Here is a 27,802-nt window from a genome sequence, read left to right as displayed (position 1 = left end):
CTACTGTTGTTTACATGGTTTCCTCATACGCACTTTTTCGCAATATGTAAACATGGTGTGAATGTACAGTGGCTGGTCCAAATAATGGAAACAAGTCACGTTGTTCTAAATTCCAAAGTCTTGGTGCCTCTAAGAGGACTAAATGTAGTCATGTAGTGATTTAGCTGCGCATTAAATTATTTTATATCATTGAATTTGCCCTTCGCTAGTACAGCGGTATGTCTACGGACTTACAACGCTAAAATCAGAGGTTCGATTCCCCTCAGTGGGCTCAGCAAATAGCCCAATGTGGCTTTGCTATAAGAAGACACACACACACATCATTAAATTTATACTAGTAGTATGATATTGCTTTCCAGAGAAATATAAGGATGACAAGTTAAGAAATGTGTGTTTGGATTACAACCAAGAATGATTATTGGTGAATGTCAAGCAAGATTTTTAGTGACGTGAAAATATATAATGATGAATATTTCACAAGGAACAGTACAAAACCTGACGTCAGCATGGACATAAAAATAAACCCACATCAGGTAAACAGTTTAGTGATTAAAAAAAACTAATTTAATAAATCATAACAAACTAGCATCAATAAAAGTAGGAAGACGAAAAATAATTATACAGCGTTATTAAAGGTGTGCGTAGAACTTTAAGTTAGCTGAAACAAACAATCTCTGTCAAATCCACTCCAGAAAACGGGTTATTATGTTGTGGGTGTGTTATTCAGCACCCTCTAATAAAACCAAAAATTACAAAAGCAGAGTGAAATGTCATAAAAAAAAAGTCAAAATTGGATCGAAGACCAATGAAATGATGTGGTTTGGTTGGAGCGATTACATTTTACACGTTTTCTATCACTTGGACGTATTTAAATGTGAGGTTAAAACCAAACAAAAGATTGTTTATGATTCTCAATGTCTTACTCTATTAGTGAAATATTTTGGATGCTCTGTGGTGGAATGGGCATCTTTTTGTTGGAACAGTTTTGGGCCAATGACCTCACTACTAGGTTAAGTGACAACAAATACCTATTAAACTTCGGTGTGCACCGTATTCGTTTACTATGTTGTACAATTTAAACCCAACCAGAGATGATTTGCTTCAGTAACACAACTTACCAACTCTGAAGTTTCGTTGAAATTATTAAAAACTTTTTCAAACAACAGTGAGTTTGAGCACCTAACTTGGCCACCATAATTGCTATATTTATAAGGCGCCAGCTTCTATGTTCAGTTTATGAACCACTGATCTTCGAGTCAAATTTAGATCACCAATATCACTTCCACAATTATAAGAATCGATGCCCAATGGACATCACTTTGTTTCTTCAAGCTCACGTCGTGTTTAGGCTGTGTTGCCTATTCCTGGAAGTTAAACTCCATATTTAGGAATAAAATGTACAAATGAACAGGTGTTTCCATCAATAGGTTTGAACCCCTGTACCTTGTATCTAGATTTACATAGTACATCGGTTTTTCATAAATTACAGTATAATGATTCATGTGCTACGTGCAAAGTAGCGTTGTCTATTTGTTTGGGACGTAAGAAGCTTATATAAGTTGATGCATGAATCAGTTTCTGTAGAAGTTCGCCAAAGAGTATTTCCAAAACGTAAACTGAACTTCTTTGTTGATTATATAATTGTTAAAAAGCTATAAATGTATACATTGACTGGACATTTCTTAGCGACCATTCACGTATAACTGAAAAACATATGCGAAACGTGGTCATGGTAAGCGTCCTCGAACTATGAATCCAGCCTGTTGGCCGTGAAAAAAAAAAAAAAAATATGCTCCTCTCTTTGGGGTACCAGATATGTTTTAAAAGTGACGGTCAAATCCCTTCCTTCGAGCAGATAAAATTAAGTAATAGATGATGTTGATTGGTTGACAATCTTTTAATTTATCAATTCAAAATTATAATCGGCTATACGTATATATTCCTTTCTGTAGCTTTGTGCGAACTTTCTGAAACAAATCATAAATGTTTCCCAGTAATACAGTGGTATGTCTGCAGACTTATAATCCGGGCAGAGAACAGATAGCTCATTGCGTTGCTTTGTGTTTATCTTCAAACAAGGCCCGGCATGGCTAGGTGGTTAAGGCACTCGACTCGTAATCGGATGATCATGGGTTCGAATCCCGGTCGCACCAAACATGCTTGCCCTTTCAGCCATGGGGACGTTATAATGTTATGGTCAATCCCACTATTCGTTGGTAAAAAAGTAGCCCAAAAGTTCACAGTGGGTTGTGATGACTAGCTGATAGCCCTCGAGTTACTTTGCGCGAAATTTAAAAACAAAGAACATAAATATGTAGTTTTAAAAATTTAGTGATAAATATGTATTATATATATATATTTTTTTTCAATTCGCTATAATAGAGCTCATTATAACAAAAGCTCAAATATATATAGAGTTGAATTGTTATTTGGTTTTACAGGATTAAATAAATACAAACTGACTCATTATACTTGCACAATACATTAATTTTATAAAAACAGTAAACAAAGTATCAATGATATTGTGATTTTCTCAAGTGAAGTTGAATTATAACGGTAAGCATTAATAATGAGATTCATAAAAAACAAAAGAGTTTAATTAAGTTACGTTCCGCCAGAAGAAGAGACTGATTCTGAGACTGAACGGAAAGTGTGCCAATTTTATCCAGACAGAACCGATTAATTCTTATGAGGACAAAGGCAATTGTTTGGAACTCCTAGTTTAAGTTCTGCTACATTTTCCAGAAAGCCTTGACACATCTCAAGAGACTAGTGTCATTACTAACAAAAGGAATGTAACCTAAAGGGTAATTTTAAAAGTTATTAAGTACAGTGATTTTGCTAAGTAATGTCTATGTTTCACTAAGTGTCCCTTTTTCTTTTGAATTCGGATATCACGAATATTGCAAAAAAATGTTTAGAAGTGATCCTGTTTTGTGAAAACTTGAATTCAGTAAGAAGGATGTGACGACAGAATTTAATTTTAGGTATTCTGGACGGAAGACTTCTTTGTTGGTTGTCTGCTCGTAAGGCTTAGTGAAGGTGGTTCAGTGAGATTCGTTCTACAGCAATGAGTGAGAACGTTTTGGACACGATGGCAGGACGTCTCTTAGAAAACCCAACGAGATCAAACAGGAATAAGATAATCCAGCCATAGTTTTAGGAATGGTTCATAGTAACTAAATATTTCACTCAGAACGTGTGTTGGTCAGAAAGCAATATCTTACGTCGACATTGAAATAAACCATCAAAACTGCCATTACTTGTCACTGAGATTACCAATTTATAAAACGTAGCACGGAATATGCTGTACCAGTGGGATGATGCGTGGTCCGACAGTTGCATTGGATGTCAAGCAGTTCCCGGATGTTGCTTTTCCCAACAGGTAGATAAGACACCATTACTGGTGGCATGGCATTTCCCACTGTACTGGTTGTACTTTTTCTTTTGGAGATACATTAAACATTTGATATTTGTCACACATCCAAATAAGTTGTAAGATTTCAGCCAGAAAATTACAACAACGAGCACAACCGTAACACCAAAATTGCTTCTGAAAATGAAGTACAAACTGAGCAAAAGATGCAACATTATGTTATGAATCAATGGCGCACATTTGGAGCAGTTCTTGAAGGAATACTTGTACAAATCAAGGTACTCACGACTTTTGAATCATCCTGCATACTTTCATATGTGCAGTGCGCCTGAAATAGTGAGAAAATAGTTAACTATTTTTATAGTATACCAAGAACATAAAAAGAAAAGCACGCAAGTCAACACTTAATCTGAAGTTGAGTGTATAATAAGGGAAAAATTAAACATCTGTTATGTTTGGATACTGGCTGTTTACATATAACGTCAAAGTACAGAGGAACTTTGAAAACTTTACCCAAATAAATAAGAATATGTACATTTACTCTGTCGTGAAGGAATTGAAGCTATATCATCTATATATTCTAGCATTACATACTCCTTTTGTTTTTCGTTCACAAGAAAACATTATACAAATTAACTGTTCATGAGTTTCTTGAAAGAAAACTCGTCACAGAATTCAAGCAACATTAATGCTCCCTAAAAGTAAACGAGAGCTTAGTAACGAGGACTGGTCATTAAATCTCTTTTTCCTCTGCTATGTATTTTATTAAGCCAAACTCTAAAGATTTCACTGTAAGTTATATGAAATATTCCCTCTAGTCTTACACTGCTAAATTAGGGACGGCTAGCGCAGAGAGGCCTCGTGTAGCTTTGCGCGAAATTCAAAACAAATCTAACCAATATAAATATAACGGTAATAATGATATCTGTTGCCGAACGCATAATCAAACAATATTATTCCACTGTTTACTAGGACATATTGTTATAATCTACCGTGTTTCTGTTGATTAATGTCTTTTGTTGTTTTATGTGTGTACGTTTGACAGACCAGGACATTGTAGTCCTGAGAAAGCAGGAGTGATAGTTTAACGATGGTTTACCTCATGTAGATGTGACTATGACAATTCAAACAACCGTATATTTACAACAGATATGCTTTATTGTACCCTTACTACACATGCAAAATTTCAAGGCAATCCATTAAGAAATACATGAAATATAACATCTCCAATCTTGATTGAATTTTTTTTTATTCGCATCGAAAGCATGGAAATTTATTTAATAGAGAAACATAATTAACGTTTATGGATGTACTTTTTTTTAAATTTAGTTCACTGATAGACCTCCACAACCTACAGTTATATGTCAGATTTGGTCTAAATATAAGCCACAGTTTCAACAAAATCGCTCAAATTTGGCCAACATTTTTGCGAACGCCTACGCAAAATGGCCAAGCATGTCCAGGTGGTTAAGGTACTAAACTTATAATCTGAGAGTCACGGACTCGAATCCGTCACACCAAAAATGGTCACCCTATCAGCCGTGGAGGCGTTATAATGTGGCAGTCAAAGAGTAATAAAAGAGTAGTTCAAGAGTTGGCGGTGGGTGGTGATGACTAGCTGCCTTCTATCTGGTCTTATACTGCTAAATTAAAGACGAATAGCACAGATAGCCCTCATGTAGCTTTGCGCGAAATTCAAAACAAACAAACAAACCTACGCAAAAGGTCACGTGAAATATCAGGTTACTTTTATTTTTTTTACTGCAACTTCACCTGTAAGTGGACAGTTTTTAGTTTTGTGGCATTCAAATTAAAGACGGATAATTTAGAGCAGCATAACTATAGGGTGAAAAGACATGAAGATACATTGATATTGGCTGGTCCAAAAAAACTGAATTAACAGTTTTTAGCTCAAGTTTTCAAAAGAGTCATAAAAAATCTGATTGGTTCTGTAGAGTATAGGTCTATTGCTAATAATAAGTTTGTAATATTGGTTATTAATAAGTGTCACTTTCTCACCTGCTGTGATTTGTTAATGTGTTTTGATAAACGTTACGATATATAATCAAAATCATCTTAGATGTGAAAAAGTGTAGCCAAGAAAGGGTTGACCGTGCGACTTGAATAAAATCAAAATTGGCGGTCAAGCTGGTCACTTATAGCATTGATAATGATTTTAGAGTAAACATTCATTCATTAGTTAGCCAAACCGTATTTTTGTTAATCTCTGGGCATGATGCTGGATAATACAAAATACGCTAACTAGTGAATAAATCTTTATTGTGAACATTTTATCAATGCTATAAGTGACCAGCTTAACCGCCAGTTTTGATTTTAAGTCGCACGGTCAACCCTTTCTTGACTGCACTTTTTTTTCACATCTAAAGTGTTTTTGATTAGATTCATCATACATCTGTGGAGTATCTTATCACCAAGACCTTGACTTTTTTTTTATGGTAAATATCAAAGCTTACAATATATTAGGTGTCACACACTCGTCGTCTTTGAAATTGGAGTACGTACATTTTTTTTTTTTTTTAAATGCATGTAGCTCAGTGAAATTTTTTTTCTGGTATTTTCAGGAATTACTACGCTTGAACTCTGAGTTCAATTCCTTGCGGGGGACAGAATCCATTATATAGATTTGTGGGAAAAACAACAGAAACCATGTAGGTTTTGAGAGCATTTATATGTACAATTTAATTCGTATTTACCCCATTGTAGAATATAATGATAAATAATTAATACACTTAGCAATCGAAATTTAAGTTATCGGATCAATCGGGTTACAGCATGTGAGATTTTCTTTTGTGTCTGAGAGATACGTAGATATTTCCAATGATACAGCAGTACGTGTATGAGACTTCGTTTCGCCCTATATAAATTATAATATTCTGATTCTTATCTTTGTAGACACATTTGTATTAATTTAGCGTGGTAATGACAGTCAAATGCTTTGAGGGAATATATCGAGTGTACTTGTGAGGTTATAAGCATGTTAATAAATTTTGAAATGACACAAAATTAAGTATATATGTAAAAATGGCTCGTTTGGGTTGAGAAAATATTTTACGTAGAGGAACGAACAACGTTTCGACCATCGGTCATCGTCAGGTTCCCAAAGAAAGAGGTAACTGACCGGAAGCTGACCACATGTTTGAAAGGGGTTGTGTAACTAAGTGTCGGAATGTAGAGGGCGAGCTTAGATGTTTGAATATATAACTTTATATTATTTATTTTATAATTTTTAATATAGGTACAAAGGTGTTCCTTTGTATTGGTTTATTTTGGGCTTAAGTTGTTGTATAAGTAAGGCTTCTTTAATTTTGCGTTTATGTTTGTTTGTTTATTTAGTATTTGACATTTCCAGCAACCAATTAGCAACCCTCATAGAATTCACCACAATGAAGACAAACTTCATGTTCAACAACCACAAATATATACAAACAAATGGCCTAAGCATGGGCAACCCAGTATCACCAGTTCTAGCCAATATTTTTATGGCACAAGTTGAACACACAAGCAATTAACACAGCATTACATCCACCACTATACTGGTACAGATATGTAGATGACACGGTGCGGGATTCACACCTACGGAATACACACTTAAGTTTTTTCAATCACATTAACGCTATACATACCAACATCAACTTCACATGTGAACAAGAAGAAAGCAATCAAATATCATTTCTTAACCTCAAAATTACAAGAACCGACACGCAATTCAAAACAGAAATCCACCGAAAAATCACCCATACTGGACTATACATTCCTTGGGATTCAGCACATGAAACAAAACAAAAACTCAACATACTAAGAAACCAAATAAACACAGTCATAAAACTATGCTCACCAGATAAAATTAACGATGAATTAGACAAAATAAAACAATACTTCATCAACATCAATAAGTTTCCTCCACAAACTGTAGAAAACATTATACGCACACACCTTGACAGAAAGCAAAATCAACCAACAAAAGTGAATATATCTCACGAATCAAAAAATCGCGAAACCATACACTGCTGCATACTATATATTCCCGACATCAGCAGAAAAATAACCAACATTTGGCAAAAACTAGTAACAAAATATGACATTCCAGTTAATACCAAATTTATTCAAAAACCAGGCACAAAACTGAGGTCCATACTATGTAAAGACTACACTGACAAACACAACACCAACATTATTTATAAAATACAATGTGATAACTGCCACGACTTCTGTATTGGAGAAACAAGTAGAAAAATGAAAACCAGATTCAAAGAACATAAAAAGTCACCTTCACACGTTTTCGAACAGTGGAAGTCAAATAAACACAACGTAACCATAGAAAACACTCAAATACTAAATAAAGAAATAAACATAAAAAACGCAAAATTAAAGAAGCCTTACTTATACAACAACTCAAGCCCAAAATAAACCAATACAAATGAACACCTTTATACCTATATTAAAAATGATATAATAAATACTAATAATAAAATAAATAATATAAAATTATATATTCAAACATCTAAGCACGTCTTCTACATTCCGACACTCAGTTACGCAACCTCTTTCAAACATATGGTCAGCTTCCGGTCAGTTACCTCTTTCTTTTTTTGTGAACATGACGATGACCCTAAGGAGGTCGAAACGTTGTTCGCTCCTCCACGTAAAAACATTTTATCAACCCAAACGAGCCGTTTTTACTTGTATATTTTTCTCTACAAGTGTGTTTTCTCGACATCACTGATAAAATTAAGTATGTTTGATAAATATATTACGAACGTGAGGCTGGGTATTGGATAGCGTTACCAGGACTGTGAGACCAAGGGCTCATGGTTTACGCCTGCTTGTTTTAAACACATTCTCCGCATTTTGGGAAAGTGGGTGCGCTCTAAGAGTGACAACCAAATATTACTGTATGGTCACACAAGGGTTGGCGATGGGTGCTTTTAGCTAGCTTCTTTTCCTACAGTCTATCAGTTCTAAATTAATGATAGCTCTGTTCGAAAAATTCTAGATAGAAGTGTAAACTAGTTCATTTACATCAATTAGTAAATATCTTTTTTCCTTTTTAGGTTTTGGGTTGTGAACCATTATTTAACCTATTTTGGTATTCCACTAGGTGTGATCTGTTAGAATTGTTAAATATGTTTGTTCTAAGAAGGCGTATCTATCACGTTTTCAGCTCACTTCCTCTTGCCGTTCAAACGCTCTCACACACTGGAACTGTGGGTGCTTCATCAGAGTAACGATCCAGTCTCGCTATTTCGTTAGACACGTGTAACCCAAAATGTAGTTATGGGTGCTGTTGACAACAGTTACCTTCTTCTAGTCTTATTAGTTTAAAATGAGGTACAGTTTTTATGTATCTTTGTACGAAAACTCTTAAAGAACATTTCATTTGTCATTTGTGATCTTACTCGTCTATAGTTTAGCAGTAAGTCAACGAGCTTATAACGCTAAAGAAATCGAGTTTCGATACCTGAAATTGGCAGAGTATAGATGTCCCATAACGTAGCTTTGTTCTTTGCATCAAAAAAAGACACCAGTCTGGTCCACACAGTCGCGTCGTCTACTGTGATTCTTGTTCACTGACAAAATTTAGAGAATTGTATATTTACTTTTATGTTTAGGTCCGGCATGGCCAAGCATGTTAAGGCGTGTGACTCGTAGTCTGAGAGTCGCGGGTTCGCATCCCCGTCAAACATGCTCGCCCTCCCAGCCGTTGGGGCGTTATAATGTTACGGTCAATCCCACTATTCGTTGGTAAAAGAGTAGCCCAAGAGTTGGCGGTGGGTGGTGATGACTAGCTGCCTTCCCTCTAGTCTTACACTGCTAAATTAGGGACGGCTAGCACAGATAGCCCTCGAGTAGCTTTGTGTGAAATTCAAAAACAAACAAACTTTTATGTTTCTTACCTTTGTAAACTCAACTTGCCAAAATTAGATTTAATTGATATAAATAATTAATAAAGGGGCGTGGCACATAACTCAAAACATTTGAAATAACATCTGGAATTTGTAAATCAGACATGGCAAGGCAAAAACCAACTGTATAAAGCAATATTAATTATTCGACCCTTTCACAGAATATATGTTGTTGTTTTTAATATAAATCAGCAACATACTTGTTTTTAACGTTATTGGAGGCAAACTATTTTGTGTCTTGCTGTCAGCGGAAGGTACCTCAATAGACGTCTGGTGTTCAGACTGGTCCTGTGACGTTTAACCACCTGTATATTGAAAACGACTTCAACTGAATGTGATTACCAGTGGCGGGCGTGAGGGATCATGGATCCCACGTTTCAGTCTGTCTGAACCTTGTCTCCCTCTCACTTTTAATTTGCCAACTTCACCACTGATTATATGTCATTCATTGAAACGCACGTACTAACAGTTTGCACTTTCCATACGGGATTGTAATATAAAGTAAAGCGCAGTAAGTTATAGTACTTACTGAATAAAGCAGTCGCTTGCAGGAAGAAAGAACTGCTACAAAAGTTACCTTAGATTTCTTAACTGTTGTACTTTACTCCGAAATTACTAACAGTTGCAAGTGGACAAAAATATACATATTGTGTGTTTCTGATCTGACAATGATATTGAATTTTTTACCAAGTGTGAATAACTTGTAGTTTTATGAAAAGAAGTTGAACGTGGATTTCTACAATTTGTTGTTTATTTAATAATAACATTTAACGAAACAACAACAAATAACCATTGAAATAAGGTTAAAGCACTCGTGTCTAGAATACTTCATATAGATGGTAAGTAATAAGTTTTTACGAAATAAAGAAAATTTATATCCTAACACATTACCTATACATATTTTGGTAATATTTTTAATACCAACAAACACTGAAATGTCTTTGAATATTCCTGAACATTTTTAAGTATTTATTTTTATTTTTTGGCTGAAAAGTATTGTCTGAGAATGTTTGTCTAAGTAATGTGTGTGTAAATGTTCTGCTAATGACACTTTACAAATTTGTAAACGGTCCACAACATTTTGCTGTGACTGGGATCTTTTTTTTTCCTATTTCTCCTGTGGTTATACAATATTCGAAGGAAAATACGTAAAAAGTTATTTATCAGTTTCGCAAAAAAAAAAAAAAAGACAAACTGTGTTAGACACCTAATGACAACGGTTCTTATTTACAAGGCGAAACTAATTTTTATAGTCATACTGTTTTGTATATACATATGCCGTCTTTAATGCACTCTTAATTAAAAACTCGTAATTATGTAAGGCAAAGAATAAATATTATTGATTTATTTCACTTAGCGGCTGTACATTTGTATTTGTTGATAATTGTGCGACGGGGAAGATAAAAACCTAGTGTGGGAAGAAAGTGTTATCATGTACCCGTAGAGTATGTCGCAATATTCGTGTCAAACACCCTTGTGTATATCTAGCGCGCACTGGCAAGAGACCAAGGCCAAGTTGGCTCTGACATGCATGAATATGTATTTATATCTCATGAGACAAACTCTAAAGTATTCAAAGTACAAGATATCGTTGTGTTATTATTTTTCTGTTATTTTTGTAACACACAACGTGTGGTAAGTCCGTGAAAAATGTATGGTTAATTCTTTACTCTTGAAATACAAGTTATTTCACGTTTTTTAACGAAACGTAAATACGTGCGTAGTAGCATCGTGAATTGTTTGAATGAGTAATAATAATTTATATAACATAATATCTAAATAATTATTGTTTCATAGCTACTAAATAAATGGAATGTTTGAGAGTGTTAGGTAATAGTAGTTGTTTCTTTGGCAGACTTGAAGTTCATGCCTGCAAGATGAAATAGACGATATTTCTTGTTTAGACGATCGTAGAGTAACGAAACTGAAACTGAGTGAACTTTATATTATTACACGCTCGTTCACTGTTTTGATTTTTTTTTACACCTATATTTTTCTTTTGCTTTCAATTAAATAATGTTCGTTGTTGATGAAAATTGAAATGTTAACAAAAGAGTATCGTTTTTTAAAGGATTACTCTGATATATTGATATACATATAGATTGGAATTTTAGTGAAGATTATAAATTATGCCGATTCTAGGTTATGGATTATGTATTCTGTTTAGTAAAATTACATGTTTACTCACTGTAGCTTACCGACAAGTTTTAGCACATATCTGTAGGCTTGTGAAGTGTATTTAGGTCTGTGTATATTATACGTGTATACATACTTCTTTTTTATTACCGTATCCTTCACGATGTTTCTAGTTAGAAAACCTGTTTCATGTATGTGTTGTGTGTTCTCCATCTATGTGACTCGGTAACCCATAAACCTACGTACAACGCGTGCGTATTTACCAAGTGTAACCAGCATTGAAACAAGGCACGTTTTATGTAAAGTTTTGTTGTTTGTTTTTTTGTAAGCTTGAACTTCCCTACATTATTTTGCTTCAGGCTTTATGTACGCATAGATTATTTATTATTTGAACTAATTCAATATATATTAAGTACTAAAGAAACACGTACCGCCAGGTGCATCATAAACTGAGAAAATTAGCCACTGGTAGGGTTTAAATGTGTTGTCATTTCAACGTTGTAAAAGGAATTACATACAATATATTATACAATTCTTTTTAACGGTTAGAGTTTTGTGTTGTATTTTATTAATTCAATTATTAAAGCCTTTTTAATTCAATATGTTGCCGGGATGGCTTGCTACTTAGATTGCTACGCTGCATACCAGAAAGTCCAAGGTTCAAGTCGCCGACCATATTCCACACTTTCTTCTCTAGGTGCGTAACAACTGTGAAGGTCAATCCCACTATTCACTCATGAAAGGTATTTTTTGACAATAACTCTAAATTAAGGTTATGTGTATTTGACGTCCATGACCTGTCCATTTAACTCATGCGTCTCATAAGGTGCCGTTCAATATGAAAACACCAATTACCGAATGCAAAAAAAAAAATCGTTTATTCTTCTTCTGTTGAAGAAAGTGTACTGAAGCAGATGTAGAAGATATAATGAACGTATAGTTCTTTCTCGTTCTTCGTATTTTATCTCACTGTTCTATTGAACTTCCGAAGACCCATTGAAGCAATAAATACTGAAATATGACGCACGTAAGTTATATGTTATTGTGTCATATACACACCATAATAGTTGCCTTAAAGTAATATAGAGATGGGAAAACAACCTGTTTACATGTAACAATGAATACATACATAATCAAGATATTTCTTAATAGGACCATAAGGTGCTTCAGGCACTTTGTTCGTGTATAATATCATACATACGTGTACTGTGCTTGAAAAGATAAAAAACAAACAAACTGCATTCAATAGTCTTCCACAGTTTTCTTTTTTCATCTGTGGACAACATGAAACTCTCTTTTGAACGGATGTTTACCACCTCATTCAAGGTCGTAGCAAAACTCAAAGTGTTTTCTGGCGTATTATTCTACCAAAAGAATATTACTTGCATGAAAACTGCTGGAGAATTACAATAAAATGGTACGATCCTCTGGTAGGACACCGGTAAGTTTATGCACTCTCAATGCTAACATCCGAAGTTCGATTCCCCGTGATGGACAGAACGCGGATAGCTCGTTGTGTAGCCTTGCGCTAAAAAAAACAACAATAAATAATTAGATTATACGTCCTCAACCTTTAACAACCAGAAGATTCCTTTTAATGTAAACGTTTTTCTTGGACCACCAAAACTATCGTACATGAAAAGTGTGTATTCCAAAATTAAACGTTTAAACTCGTGCAAATTTAATTTTGCGCAAATATCTTTCTGTTTATAAATTTTATTTTTTAATTATTTTTATTAAGTTTCTAATATGACTCTCGGACTATGGTTTGATAAACATTACAGTAGATTAAAAATTACCTTCACGCGGTAATTTTAGTTTTAATTTAACCATGCAGAAGCCATAATCATCAGTTTTGGATAGACATTTTGTTCAAAAGCCTGATTCATATGAGTAACAAATAAGCAACTATATAGCGATTGACATTTTAATTAGATTTTTTTTCTCGTGCGAACGGCCCGGCATGGCCATATGGTTAAGACATTCGACTCGTAATCTGAGGGTCACGGGTTCGAATCCCTGTCACACCAAACATGCTCGCCCTTTCAGCCGTGGGGCGTTATAAGTTACGATCAATCCCACTATTCGTTGGTAAAAGAGTAGCCAAGTGTTGGCGGTAGGTGGTGATGACTTGTTTCCTTCGCTCTTCTAAATTTGGTACGGCTAGTGTAGATAGCCTTTGTGTAGCTTTGCGCGAAATTAAAAAAACAACAAACCCTTCCGTATTTCCACTACGTGTATTTTTTCTTTTCTTTTTGTATAGCTAGTGCGTTACGGAAATGCATTTATTTGCTAATATATGAATTATTTGTTTCAAAGTTTCTGTTTTCGGTGCATTTGCTTTAGTAAACTTGTATATAAAACTAGTCTCAAGAAATCGTAAAATCTTCAGCCTTATAGGGTATGTGTGATTTCTGATGAGAAGGTGGTGAACAACATAGACGTTCTGAAATGACCTCAACTCTGCTACTTTCATAAGCACATGTCCTCTCGTAGGTCTGCGGATTTACATCGTTAAGATTAGTGGTTCGATTTTAGTTTATACGTTTTCGAATAAAATAAATCCCTATGCAAACCATTAAGTACATGATGGTTTTCATATATATATTAGCATAGATAGTTTGTACCCAGAGTTAGGTTTGTTTGTTTCATTCTTTCTTTCTTGTTCTTTAAAAATACTGGTGGTTAGAAAGGGCAAATTTGGTCCATATAGGAGAAAAAGAAAATGTTACTTCGCAGAAGCTGTTCATGAATTAGTTCTTTGATGTAGATTGAGACGTATTTTTTGTTTGTATGTTTTTGAATTTCGCGCAAAACTACTCGAGGGCCATCTGCGCTAGCCGTCCCTAATTTAGCAGTGTAAGACTAGAAGGAAGGCAGCTAGTAATCACCACCCACCTCCAACTCTTGGGCTACTCTTCTACCAACGAACAGTGGGACTGACCGTCACATTATAACGCCCCCACGGCTGAAAGAGCGGGCATGTTTGATGCGACCGGGATTCGAATCCGCGATCCCCAGGTTACGAGTCGAACGCCTTAACCCACCTGGCCATGTCGGGCCGAGACGTGTTTTTACCTTTCACTCTTTTTGTGTCTTAAAGCCTTTTGTACCCACGTGTTTTATGTAATTGACTCAAGTGTGGAATTAGTACCTTTTATGTAACTCAGAAAAGAAATCTTGCATTAAACTCACTTCATTAAAATTCTACATTTCTCATACACTTTACTATGCTGAGTATGTTAATAGCGCTGTGTTTTTGTCTACTGCCTATTCTGCTATCTAAAAATGGTATCTACATTCTTTGCTCTATGTATCTTTATATTTTCTAATACCAGAAAATTAAACAGTATATAAGTAGTATCACTTTATTAGTAAACCCTTATGTCATTTCCAGTTGTTCTTATTTTCCATCATTTCTTGAAGAAAAAAATTTATGTCGAATAGAAAGTACCAGGAAACTTGTTAGAAAGGGCATTCTTACATAAACTGATATTATGGATAAGTATGCGTGTAATAAATATGTGGGAATATATAGTTAATTTACCTTAGTAAGAAATAATTTAGTCTGGTTACTGTTTGTTCCGTAAATGATAGAATACTATAATTTTCATGATGTTTTAATTTTATCTGGCGATCATAAAAAATACCGTTACTTGTGGACATTTTTAAAAGATTGGGTTGTCTAAAGAGAGAACGTGCGAGATCTTGTCCCTTGACACAGTAGATAAACTGATGTGGTTTTGCCATACGTTACCAATCAGTGATGGCGTCTTAGCTTCCTTACTTTAAACTTTATTCTTATTTGGAGGTTGGGCATAACCAAGTGGATAACGTGCCCGAACTGTGAATCAGGATATCAATAGTTCGCATGCCACTGCCGGGAAATAAAACGTGCTCTGTAATTAGGGGATGTTGGTTGCCATAGCAATGATGGTAAAATTCCACTATTTCGTTACGTAAGGGTAACCTAACACTTAACGGTGGGTACTGTTGAACAGCTACGTTTTCTTTAGTTTATTATTTCAGAATTAGGCACGGATATTTGTAAAAATATTAATTCACCCAATCATGTGTTTGGTAAATGTACACTTCTGTGGTGGTGAAGTCCGATTCATGTGAATAGTTATGCGAAAATGTGTGAAAGTCAAGGGCGTACACTATAGTATCTGAATATTTATTACGTGTAAATTATTTAAGGGTCCTCTGAAGAAACAAATTTTTAATTGCTAACATTAAAATAATTTGTACACATGTAGAACGTACTATTTATACATTTCTTTGTAAACAAGCTGATGTCTCGGAGTATAAATAATGCAAATTGCGTCACAGTTTGCATGCCAAATAAACCAGTGTTGCCAACTGTGAAACTATTGGCAGACTTACAAGTCTGTTTTCAAGGGCACCTGGTCATGTGCCTCGAAAGTCCGGCCGACCACCTGAAGGGCGAGAACAGGTTGGTTCCTCGCCATGCTCGGCCACATTTGCCTTTACTATTTCTCTACACGGGCGAGAGCTTGGCGACGGGAACCGTGTGATTGGTTGCTCGCTTCCCGGCGCCTTCAAAACTGTTCTGGTACAGCTAGTTTTTCATTCAATCCAGACCTTGCCCTTGGTTTGTCCCCAGTTTTTGTCCAAGTATATACGGCCACGGCTGCATCATTATCCGTTGGAGGGTGCGAGCTGGCTTGTATCGCACGTGAAGGTACCACGCGAAGTTGCTTGTACATGATACACGAGTTTCACGTACGGACTATTTAATCATTTTCTCCGTAGTATTCCCATAGTTCGTCAAGCTTTAAAGTTGAATTTTTTTTTTATTACTGCTTCAGAATGCCTATAACGTGTATTTGTGTTAATAATCGAACTGTACTCATTGCCAACCGATGTCCTTGAACGCATACTATTCATTGAGAGAGTGAAGCATAGTTACAGTGTGTGTATGGACGTTCAAACATTGTGTATATCTGTACGTTTTTTTGTTTTAGTATACTTTATCCGTTGAGTTGTACGGTGAACAGAGGTTTAAATTTAACCTAACAAATCTGAATTTTGAAATATTGCAAAACCACATGTTTTTCGGTGAGACGTGACGGACAATTTTAGCAGTGGATTGATTCAGTTGATGCCTTAATTAACCTGTTAACCAGTATACATATTTAGATTCAGTGGAACTGGCTCTGTCGTACAATATAAAGTGCACGCGCATTTATGATATACTTGTGCCCTTGACTCAGTCTGATGTGAACAATTTTATAAAGTGAAACGTTTGTTTATGGAACGAATTGTCACACTTTTGTCAAACTAAATAGCAGCAAATACTTATTTGATTCGTCAGTGACTGGAAATTTATTCGCATATTCTATAAATAGTGTATACAAGCCTTATAAAGGAGAAACTGTAAACTAATCGTTATTTATGTTATCCCTATGCTGAAACAACTATTTTTGTCATCTTCAAATGGTTCAATATTTTTCATGTTTTCGACAATTGTTACTTAATCACACCCCATTGCTATTTGTCAACACAGTTTGTTCAATTTTAAAGACACGAATGAAATGACGTCACTATCTTTTTAAAGTATGGAAGGAATTGTTACCAAGAAAGAGCGCCCGAAACTCTCTGTAACAGCATTGTTATATGGCACAACGAGTAGTGGGGTTTCTTCCCCAACTTGGCTTCAGTCTCCCCTTCCAGGTAATATCACCCTAATGGTATTTCTGAATCTCAGCATACTGACAATTTTAATTTCTTTTTACATTTCTTTTGTATGATTTTAATTATTTTCCACTTGTAACCATGTTTGACGGTTGTCTTTCCTTTTCCTGGGTGCTATTTGTCTTTCACTTATGTTTATCTGTTATAGGTGTGTGTCGCTGTTTATGCTTGTACGATTTTTATGCATTTATTTAAATGCAAGGCTTACGTGATACTTAAATCTAATTTGTTATTACTTGGTCTTTTATGTGTTTCAGTTATTTTAATTTTTGTTTACACCTATTACTGTTTATCTTCCTTCTATATGTGCATATATTTAATATTAATTTATATTTGGTATTTGTCTATCAGTCGATAACACTAGAAACTCTAACGTGTGTGACAGTTTGGGAGCAGAATCGGCTTTTGTGCATTTCACCACTGTTTTGTGAGGTTTGTGGTTAAGACGCTCGACTTGCAGTCTAAGGGTCGCGGGTTCGAATTCCCGTCACCGAACATGCTCGCCCTTTCAGCTGTGAGAACACTATAATTCCACTATTTGTTGGTAAAAGAGTAGCTGAATATTTGGCGGTAGGTGGTAGCCAGCTGCCTTCCCTCTTGCCTGTCACTGCTAAATTAGAGATGGCTAGCTTTGCGCGAAACTTTAAAGAAACCAAAAATAAAAATTAGATACAGCGAACAGTTTGGTGTCTGACGTTCATTTCTGTTGGTCTGATGTGTGTCTGCTTATCTGTAATTTTTATATATACTGGTGTATGCGATTTAGATTTTTTTTCTTCTAATTGTGGAAACGTCTCATTTCAATGTTACAAGACTACTAAGCCAGACATCCTCTGATTGTACGAAACAAAATTAGTTTACAGGATGTGGATATTATCAGTAATATATTACTTTAGTTTCTTTCCCGTAAAAATATTTATGTTTGAATATATTTGTAGATTGAAGCCTTAAAATGGCAGATGTAAATATCCCAGTCGCATCAAACATGCTCGCCCCTTCAGCCGTGGGGGCGTTATAATGTGACGGTCAGTCCCACTCGTTGGTAAAAGAGTAGCCTAAGAGTTGGCGGTGGGTGGTGATGACTAGCTGCCTTCCCTCTAGTCTTACACTGCTAAATTAGGGACGACTAGTGCAGATAGCCCTCGAGTATATTTGCGCGAAAATAAAAAACAAACAAACAAACAGATATAAATAGAGTGTACCAAATCATTATAACCAAAATAAAAATCATTGAACAACATCTGAGAGTAGCCACTGAAGACCACATACAGCGGGATATTCTAATTGCATCGTCAACTAAACGCTTTTCAAGCCAGCAAGAAAGATTTAGAGGGGGTTCTATCCATTTGTTTAAATATCAATATTAAATTAGGTACCTAATATGATATTTTGAAGGACCAAATAAATAACTGTGATAACACAATAAAACTTTTTTTTTGTTTGGAATAACTGAAGACACAAGATAACCATTTGTCTAGTGTGCTTTGTTTGAATACCAGTGTAACTCACTGTTAAAGTGGTTCATATTGTTTGTTTCTTTTGTTTAGCTGTTTTTTGCACCATTGAGTGGTGTTTGTTATTTGATGTGCACTAATACTAGTACAGTCGTATTCAGGTTTTGAATGCTGTTTAATTGTTTGTTTTCGAATTTTGCGCAAAGCCACACGAGGGCTATCTGCGCAAGCCGTCCCTAATTTAACATTGTAACACTAGAGGAAAGTCAACTAGTTATCACCACCCATCGCCAACTCTTGGGCTACTCCTTTACCAACGAATAGTGAGATTGACCGTCACATTATAACGCCCCCACGGCTGAAAGGGTGAGCATGTTTGGCGCGACGGGGATTCGAACCCGCGACTCTCAGGTTACTAGTCGAGTGCCTTAACCCACCTAGCCATGCTCGGGCCCCTTTGAATGTTGTAGCGTGTTTATTGAAGAAGCGAACAACTAATTTGATGCATTTGGTTAATACTGATACACTCTTGTTTTCTTTAGCTAGTTTCATTAATATTATTGGTTGTGATTAGAATACTTGTCTTTATTAATACTGTTATTTTTATTGTTATTTTCACTGATGAGACTTGTACTGCATAGCCAAATTAGTATATGGAGTTAGGACTAACATAATTATCCTAAGCTGGATGAGCCTCTTGAAATATAAGGCTGTTGCATATGAAATGCTGAGCTCATTTTATTTTTCTTATTTCAGAAACTAAATCGTATTTATATTAATTTTTATCACCATGGATAAAATTGATACTCTTGTGATTTTCTTGTACGAATTCAAGCTTGGTCACAATGTGGCGACAGCAGCTCGTAACATCAATCATGCATTTGCTGATGGCACAGCTAATGAGCGTACGGCACAGCGTTGGTTTAGGAGATTACGCTCTGGTGTCACAAGCCTTGAAAATGAGCCTCGAGGCCTTTCTCAGACAGTCATTAGTGAGGAAGAATTGAAGGCTTTAGTTGAATCACGTACCCGCCAAACCGTGCCGACAAACTTAGTCCATTTTTTAACAGTTTTCCAACATCTTGGAGCAGTTGGTAAGGTGAAAAAGCTCGATAAATGGGTACCTCACGAACTGACCGAAAATCATCAAATAAGACCCGTGATGACAAATGGATTCTTTAAGACAATCGACGACGATTCGGACAGTGGCTTGACTATGAAAAGGTTCCAAAACATATACCAAAACCAGCTCTTCACTCTAAAAAGCTAATGGTCAGTGTTTGGTAGTCATCAGCAGGTGTGAACACAGGATAAACAATCACAGCAGATAAATATTGTTGTGAACTTGAAATTATGCATTAAAAGTTGTCACGATGGCATCCAGCAATGGTCAATCACAGTTGACCCGTACAGCTTCATAACAATGCTCGATCTCATGTCTCACGTGTTACTGCCCAAAAACTAAACGAACTTCAGTATGAAACTTTACCTCATACACCAATTCTTTCCACTACAGATTATCACTTTTTTAAATATTTGAACATTTTAAAGGAAAAACGTTTGCAAACCAAAGGTCAATTGAAAGTGTCTTCAGGGACTTCATTGCATCAAAGGATATCCAGTTTTTTAAAGATGGCATTTACGAACTTATAACTCGTTGGCAGAAGTGTATTGAGTCCAAAGGAGCTTTGTTTGATTAAATAAATTAAACTACAAAAAGATGTATGTGTTTCACATTTCCTTTAAAAATCCGACGTTTCTTATGCAACAGCCTCATATTACATGGATTACAGCTGAACATAACGACTTAGGACATAATAACGAGTGTATTTCCTGCTAATGGTTTAATATGTTATGATCATGACAGCCTTTACATTAATGACATCGTACATGTTTTGTAATTTTTGGTCCAACGTCGCTTCACGGTTAGCGTACCAACCTGTGAAGTAGACGCGCTATGAATCGCGTCTAGTTTCCAAAAAATAAAAATCGCTCTCTGCACCTTGGAGCCATAAGTGCATTATAGGAGTGACGTCAAATATTAATATTGGATTAGAGCAGCCCAAGAATTTGCAGTGTGTGTGTTGTTGATCAACTGCCTTACTTCTAATCTATCACTTCAAAAGTAAGAACAACTAGCTAGCTTAAATAGCTCTAGGGTAAATTATGTGCAAAATTAACTTCTAAGCTACTTTCTAGTTTCAAGCAGTTTAGGTAGTTTACTTTTTACAATTTCTTATGTTTAAGATCGGCAATGAAACATAATAATTTAAGAAGAATATAACTTGTCGAAGCAAAAACAACTTCTAATTTTACCCTTTTATAACTAATTTATGATAAATCTTTAATCATATATAGATATATATAGGGTTGAGTACGTTATATTAATATAATACAAAGCCGCGGAACAACGACATGCATCAGAACTACATTTAAACTGTTTGGCCTTAAGTGGGTATATACCTATATATGTGTAGTGTTACGCTACAGAAAATTGATCGCTTTCGTGCATAAAATAAAATTCTCGTACATTCAGATTCTAAAGATATTTTCACATCAGGATTTATACTTTTCAAGACAATATTTAACTGTACTGAAAAATAGAGGATTATGGATCAACTTGGGACTTCAGGACCGTCTAGAACGAGGCATACCCCAGGCGTGACAAGCAAAAGGCGGCACCATTTAACAAGTACAAAACTACGAACGTAATGATTAGTAACAAAAGCCGTCTACGTGCGCCAGGAAAAAAGTACGTAACATAATCCAGGTGGAAAATTGACACAAATAACGTGTATACAAGCTGCTTCAAAACATATCTGTTGTCGATTACTTCAAGCAGCCACAGAATGAAACGTGTGTTCGTGATATTTCATACAAAGACATCGAATCGAGTTGAATTGTTGAAACGGGCGTTGAAAAATCGTCGTTGTCACTGTAACCTTTACCCAACTAAAATGATAAGCACGTTTACGACCTTTCGGTATCCAGCTAACCAAAATGTTATATGCTTGCAGAACATTCGCACGAATGTTTAGAAAACGATTTTTTACCTCACCATGCTATTATGTTCAGTCATACTCTATCTAACAGCCCTGCATATTGAAAATGGCGCTGTAGCGTAGTTTACATTACAAAAGACAATGGCTAGAAGGTTGTGTCACTTTGGCTCGTTTCCTGTGCCTATTTCTTGGAGGGGTGGTGGAAGCAAGTCCATCTCAAGGAATGATATAGTTTATTGCAAAAGTCGGTATAAGTTGGAAGGGTTTCTCTTTTTATGTTATTTGAAATAGCTTGTGACGTAGGCATTCTGGGGTTATGGTTTGGTACGAAAGTATGTTGGGTTCTTGTTCTGTACGGGCATTTTAGATTCTTCTATATCTCAGCACTTAGTGAAAGTTCAGTATAGAAAATACATAAACTGGTCAGAATGTTAATACTTCCTCAGTTACTATTTTGTTTCAATTCACTTGTGCTGTTTTTGTATTTGTTTGTTTTCGAATTAATTAATTTTCGTATAACAGTTATGGAACGTGTGGTTATCTGCTAGATGCCAGCATACTTGAACACAACCAACTCTCTTCCTCTTGCCCAGCAATGCCAGGTGGTTAAAGCGCTCGACTCGCAATCGAGGGTACAAATATCTGTCACACTGAACATGCTCGCCTTTACAGCCGTAGGGGCGTTATAATGTGACGATAAATTCCACTATTCGTTGATAAAAAAAGTAGCCCGAGAGTTGGCAGTGAGTGGTGATGACTATCTGCCTTCCCTCTGGTCTTACATTAATAAATTAGGGACGATTAGTGCAGATATCCCTCGTGTAGATTTGCGTGAAATTCTTTCTAACCTCTACTGTTCTGGTTTGATTTGGTTTATACCTTATTTAACATTCTTTGGACAAATTAGACCGGTTCCTAAACATCTTTAAAACTTTCGAATGTCTCTTATGCTATCTTATGAGTTTCATAGTACAAGCTTCAAACAGGATTCGTTCCATTATCATAATAAATTAACAAGCATCTTTTTTCGAAGGGCACAGACGACATGCGTTTTTAGAAATAAAACTCGTAAAAATTATTGTCCTTAACATCGCGTCTTGTAGATATTCCCTTTCCAGGTATGTATGTGGTCAGTGTTGGGAACAGACTTTTATTATACGTATACCATCAACTTTAAACAATGGGATGATATCTGTCTATCTAATTTCGTGTAAAACAAGTGAATATTGTATAATTGATTTTATTAAGCAACAATGGTTGTTTCATCGTTTCTCCGTTAATTTACAGATTATTGCTGTAATCATTTTATACCTGATAATAGTTGTATGTATATAAATACTTTGGTATGCAACATAATTTTGCGTGTATTATCTGTCAAGTAGCTTTTTTTTTGTTAACACTCCTACGAAAAGTGGGGCCTAATAGGCCCCAGAGCAACTTGAAAGATTATTAATATTAGGCTAATAATTTTGTATTTAAATGAAATTGCCATTTCATTTAATGAAATGAAATCAAATAGCCTAATATTAATAACCTTTCAAGATGCTCTGGGGCCTATTAGGCCCCACTTTTCGTAGGAGTGTTAACCTTGCTAGCAGATGTCACTTCGTGTCATTTCAGGGCGTAGTATTCTAAGCACATAAAAATAAACAAAGCACACACGTGCAGACATGAGCACGTTTATACGTAGGTGGATATTTAATAACAATCTCGTTACCACTCTAACAGCCTTTTATTTTTCTATCAGTGGATTATTGTTTTTTAATACAGACATTTCCTACACAGTTGTTCTCAACAATATTGTTTTTTGTATTCTAAAAACGACTGATGTGGGTATTAAAAGTTTAAACTTTATTAACCTGAAGATGACTTAAGGAGATCGAAACGTTGTTCGGTACTTTATTTTAGTTAGTTTTAATATCCGTTCCAGCTGTCTAAAGTGGGTTTCTCATCAACATGAATATTGGTTTTTACTGTTTTTTTAATTTCATGGCATGTATAACATTGAATTGTTTTCCTCTGACACTTTTTATCATCTCAGTTGTATGATTTAACAGATACGTGTAACAGTTGTGAAAAAGCAGAGTGTTCTATGCTTGATGAACCATTCTTACAGATTGTGCTGGTTTTCCTTATACCAGTTTTTGTTTTCGAATTGAACTGTTCTGTCCTTAACCTGGAATTTTATATTTCACAGATATGCACCTTTGTGTTTTTTTATTTGTTTACAAAAGATCATAACTAAGTTTCAAGAAGTGACATTTGATGTCCAGATGATGAATAAAAAAAGAAAAAGGAAAGGCTACAGAGCTTGTAACACGTGCAGAAACATCATAATTATCCAAAGATTTATTTCACACCAAGTTTCCTTTAAAGAAGTGCAAAATATATAATAAAAAGAAATATCCAGATGACAAACCTGTATCTTCTTGTAATTTTGAGCCGGCTATTCTGTGGATGGTACACTGCATTTTTGTCAGTTTAAACCTACTTCGTATTGTTCAGCAATGTTTACTACAACAAAAAGTGTACATCCTGTTATCTCAGCTACATGTAGGTTGGTATGAGTCATGCTGATAAATTGAGTAGATTGATGAAAGACAAACAAAAAAAAATTAAAGAAATGTCTGACATATGGTATAAAACAGCCTACTGGCTTGGGAAGTAACATAAATAAATACTGCATGAGGCTCTTTATTCCTGCTATCTGGCTTTTGGTGAAATTATTGCCTCATGAGAGCTCTTAACCATGAAATTTTAGTGTCCGTAGAACTTATTAAAGTATACATTACTATACAAGAATGAACATATTGGTGGTGAATCCTTTGAAAAATCAAGAATAAATGCAGATTAATAATTTATATATGTAATCAAAATTAATAATTTGCATAAATCTGAATTTATTAACTTCTAATCACTAAGTTTGTTTGTTTGACTCCTAGTGAGACCAGTATGTTAATTTAACCACATTATTTGTTGTTTTTTTCCAGTGGCAAGCAATGTAGGCCACTTGTTTTGATGAGAAGTTATTGATAAACTGCTTGAATATGAAAATTACTCAGATAAATTATTTTTTTTAAACTATATGAAATCAAAAGTTAACTTGTAGTAAAGAGTTTTGTTTATTACAACATCTGAATAAGATTGTTCAGATTTCTATAACACTTTATTAAAACCTTAAGTATAAAGTTCCAAGTTGTACTCCTCTGTTACATGTGCTAATGTTTTTGAAATCTTGTTTTATTGTATTTTGAACAGTGCACCAAAATTTTAGTTGCCTTACTGACTCCTGGCCACCAAATAATTCCTCTCCAGGATATATCTCAAAGGACCTCATTACACCTTTTATGAAATGTGTTTGCAATTTGTAAATGTACCTATTTGTTATGTAGTTTGTAAATATATTACGTTTCATTTAGCTTAACCTTTTAAGAGTTGGTTATTTTACCAAGTCTCTATATTCATTATTAAATTGTAAACAGTAAACATTTTACTGTTAGATTGTTCAACAGTGTAATAAATTTGAAGAATGTCAGTATAGAAACAGTGATCTCTCACCTGCCAGTTAATCAGAAATAAATGTTTTCATCAATAGCAACGATTTATCGTTTTGTTATACACAAAGAGCTGTTATTATAAGTTTCTGTTTAGACTTTAATAGTTTGGTTAATTCAGATAAGTTATCAATACATCTCTTTCTATACAAAAAAAAAAATAATAATATAGAAACATAATAAGGCAGGTTTTCTGACCTCCACAGCAGGATGCTGAGTACAAATGCCCCAAATATAGCCCTAACAACAACATATAGGTTCCCTGCTGATTGAGTAGGCGGGGCATCACTTATGTAGTTAGGGTAATGGTTTTTCATACATATGACCTTGAAATGAGAGTGTTCTTGAGTGTCAAGTTACCGATTAAACACACATTCTTTAGCCTTGTTTTACATAATTTTCTCCACTCTCTTTCTTGTGATTATCTTTTCATTGTTATAAAACAATTTTAAGTTGAAATTATAAGAGTGTAAAAATACACAGGTTTATACACTTAAGGTATTATTTTCTTTTTAAAATATACAATTATGACAAGCATATGTTGCTTGTGTAATGGTCCATATCTACATTATTATTACAGATAAATATTAGAACTTTTATTGGCTCATTGCAAACATTTCTGTATAAATATATGATAAAAATGCAATGTGCATGTGTTTGTATAGTATCATGTTTATGTGTATAATATTAACATATTTCACAGGTCATATTTTACTTGACTAGTAATTCAACAGTTAATACTAGTATATAGGACTTGAAACTTTAAGTTGACTTTTCTGAGTTTATAGAATGATGATTCTATAAACTGACACTATTCAACATGACATTATAATATGATGTCACAGTTCTCAACTTTCAATGTTATCTTATATTGCTAATTGTGGAAGAGTTTTTGTTAAAATAGAGAAATTACCAGATAAAATATACACTGATGTTGAACAATTCTTTGGATATGGACTTAGAAGATTGTAGAGGTCATGAAAATACAATTTTCAAACTGTGCATTGGACAAAAGTATTTCTGTTATTCACATGAACATTGTCTTTCACTCCAATTTGTCAGAGCCAGAGTTATACTGGCATTTTGAAGACGTATCTTTTGCACAGAAACCTGGTTAACATTTCATATTTGTTCTGTATAACTGACTTCTCTTATTGACTGTAAGCTTGCTACATTTCATAAGTATACATTTTGTAAATTCATAATTATAATCACCACTGCTTTTTAAATATATACTGACCCCATGTACATCTGTTAACACCCAAATAAATGAATTTGAGTACTTCTAATAATTCTTTCTTTAAGTGTAAATCATTATATTGGATTTTATTCTGCAAGCCATTAAATTTTTATCACTAGTTATTACTGGCTTACATTGAACTGTTTATGTGTATAGGATCATAAGTCTGAAGTACATATAAATGATTAAATAATTTTAGTAAAGTAGTTGGTTTGAAAGCTATTCAGTGTTAGAAGTGAAAGTTAATGCATCTGTTATGCTATTCAGTTGCTCTGAGTTAGTGTGTTTGTTTATGGAACTAAGCTAACAAGTTAGGAATATGTGCCATTAATCTTGGAATTTCTTTTAAAGTATTGTATTTGAAGCTAAGCCTCCAAAGTAATATGGCTGTGACATATGTTTATTGAAAAAATAAATTAATTGTTATTGATGCATAGACTAGTCTTTGCATTATTATTACTAAATGATCCAAAAGAATACACCCAGTGACAGGACATATTGCAATAATATCACATCATATACATTTTGGTACATATTCTAAGTAAGTTCATTATGGATTTCCAGAGTGAAAAATGTATAAGCAATTTTCAATTGATTTCCCTTTACCAAGGCAAGGCCATATAGTGAAAAAATCAGACAAAAACCTGTTATCAAAATATATTATTTATTAAAATTTTCATGATTATATTAAATTGTTTGATTTGTTTTATATCAGTTGTTCATTAAATTGTTTGTTATTGATTTCATTTCTAAGAACCACTGTTGTAGCTTTTCTTTTAATAGGAATTAGCAAAATCTCATGCAAACAGTATGATTAAACACAATCTAATTATGCATCAGTTTTTGTCAACAAATGTTAAAACTGAACAGTATAGAAAATGCACATTGCATAACCATATGCAAAATAATTAACAAAACATTGAATTTTTCTTTTTTGTTGGTTTAATTGTTTGTGCATTATTATATTGATATATAGTTCTTGTTTTTATTAATTTCACCAGAATACTCATTCTTGGAGTAATGCATGTCTGTTATTATTATTATTTCATCACAATAGACACTGATGTATTAAGTTGAATTTAGGTGAGTTAAATCCAGTGTGTGGTTTTGAGAATCTAGATTGATCATTAGCTGTCAGCTGTGTATTTCTTTATAAATTACAAACTACTGCAAAGATATACAACTAATTAATAAAACAAAACAAATATAGAAGCTATTATGTAATTTTAACCTGGTTTAATATGCTAGTGCTACTGGGATTATTTTTTTCTTGGGTATACCAAACTATGCAGAATGGTGTTGTAGATATTATGAAATGTACCTGGTGCCCTGGACATGATAAATAATTATTATTTTTGTTTCTGCAGAGAATTGTTTAAAGAAGGAATTTATATTCTT

At 34.5% G+C, this 27,802-nt stretch overlaps 1 protein-coding gene across 9 annotated transcripts in view; it reads left to right on the top strand.

Annotated features, from left to right (window-relative positions):
• LOC143247589 (retinoic acid receptor RXR-alpha-A-like) overlaps window positions 1-27,802 on the top strand; it is a 66,732-nt gene that overhangs the window by 18,123 nt on the left and 20,807 nt on the right. The window contains exon 1 of one of the 9 annotated variants that reach the window (XM_076495908.1): window positions 10,835-10,935. The exons of 3 other annotated variants lie outside the window; for them this stretch is intronic. Coding sequence is in view for 4 of the 6 variants with exons in the window: in XM_076495904.1 (XP_076352019.1) it covers window positions 17,019-17,133 (115 nt within the window). In the remaining 2 variants the exon portion in view is untranslated. Of the gene's footprint in view, window positions 1-10,834; window positions 10,936-12,440; window positions 12,464-15,873; window positions 17,134-27,802 lie in introns of those variants that run through there. 5 more of the 9 variants (XM_076495909.1, XM_076495904.1, XM_076495903.1 and 2 more) reach the window with 5 other exon arrangements.

Source organism: Tachypleus tridentatus, chromosome 3, assembly GCF_004210375.1.
Source record: "Tachypleus tridentatus isolate NWPU-2018 chromosome 3, ASM421037v1, whole genome shotgun sequence".
NCBI classification, from domain to species: Eukaryota; Metazoa; Arthropoda; class Merostomata; order Xiphosura; family Limulidae; genus Tachypleus; species Tachypleus tridentatus.
This window is presented reverse-complemented; position numbering and strand designations above follow the sequence as displayed.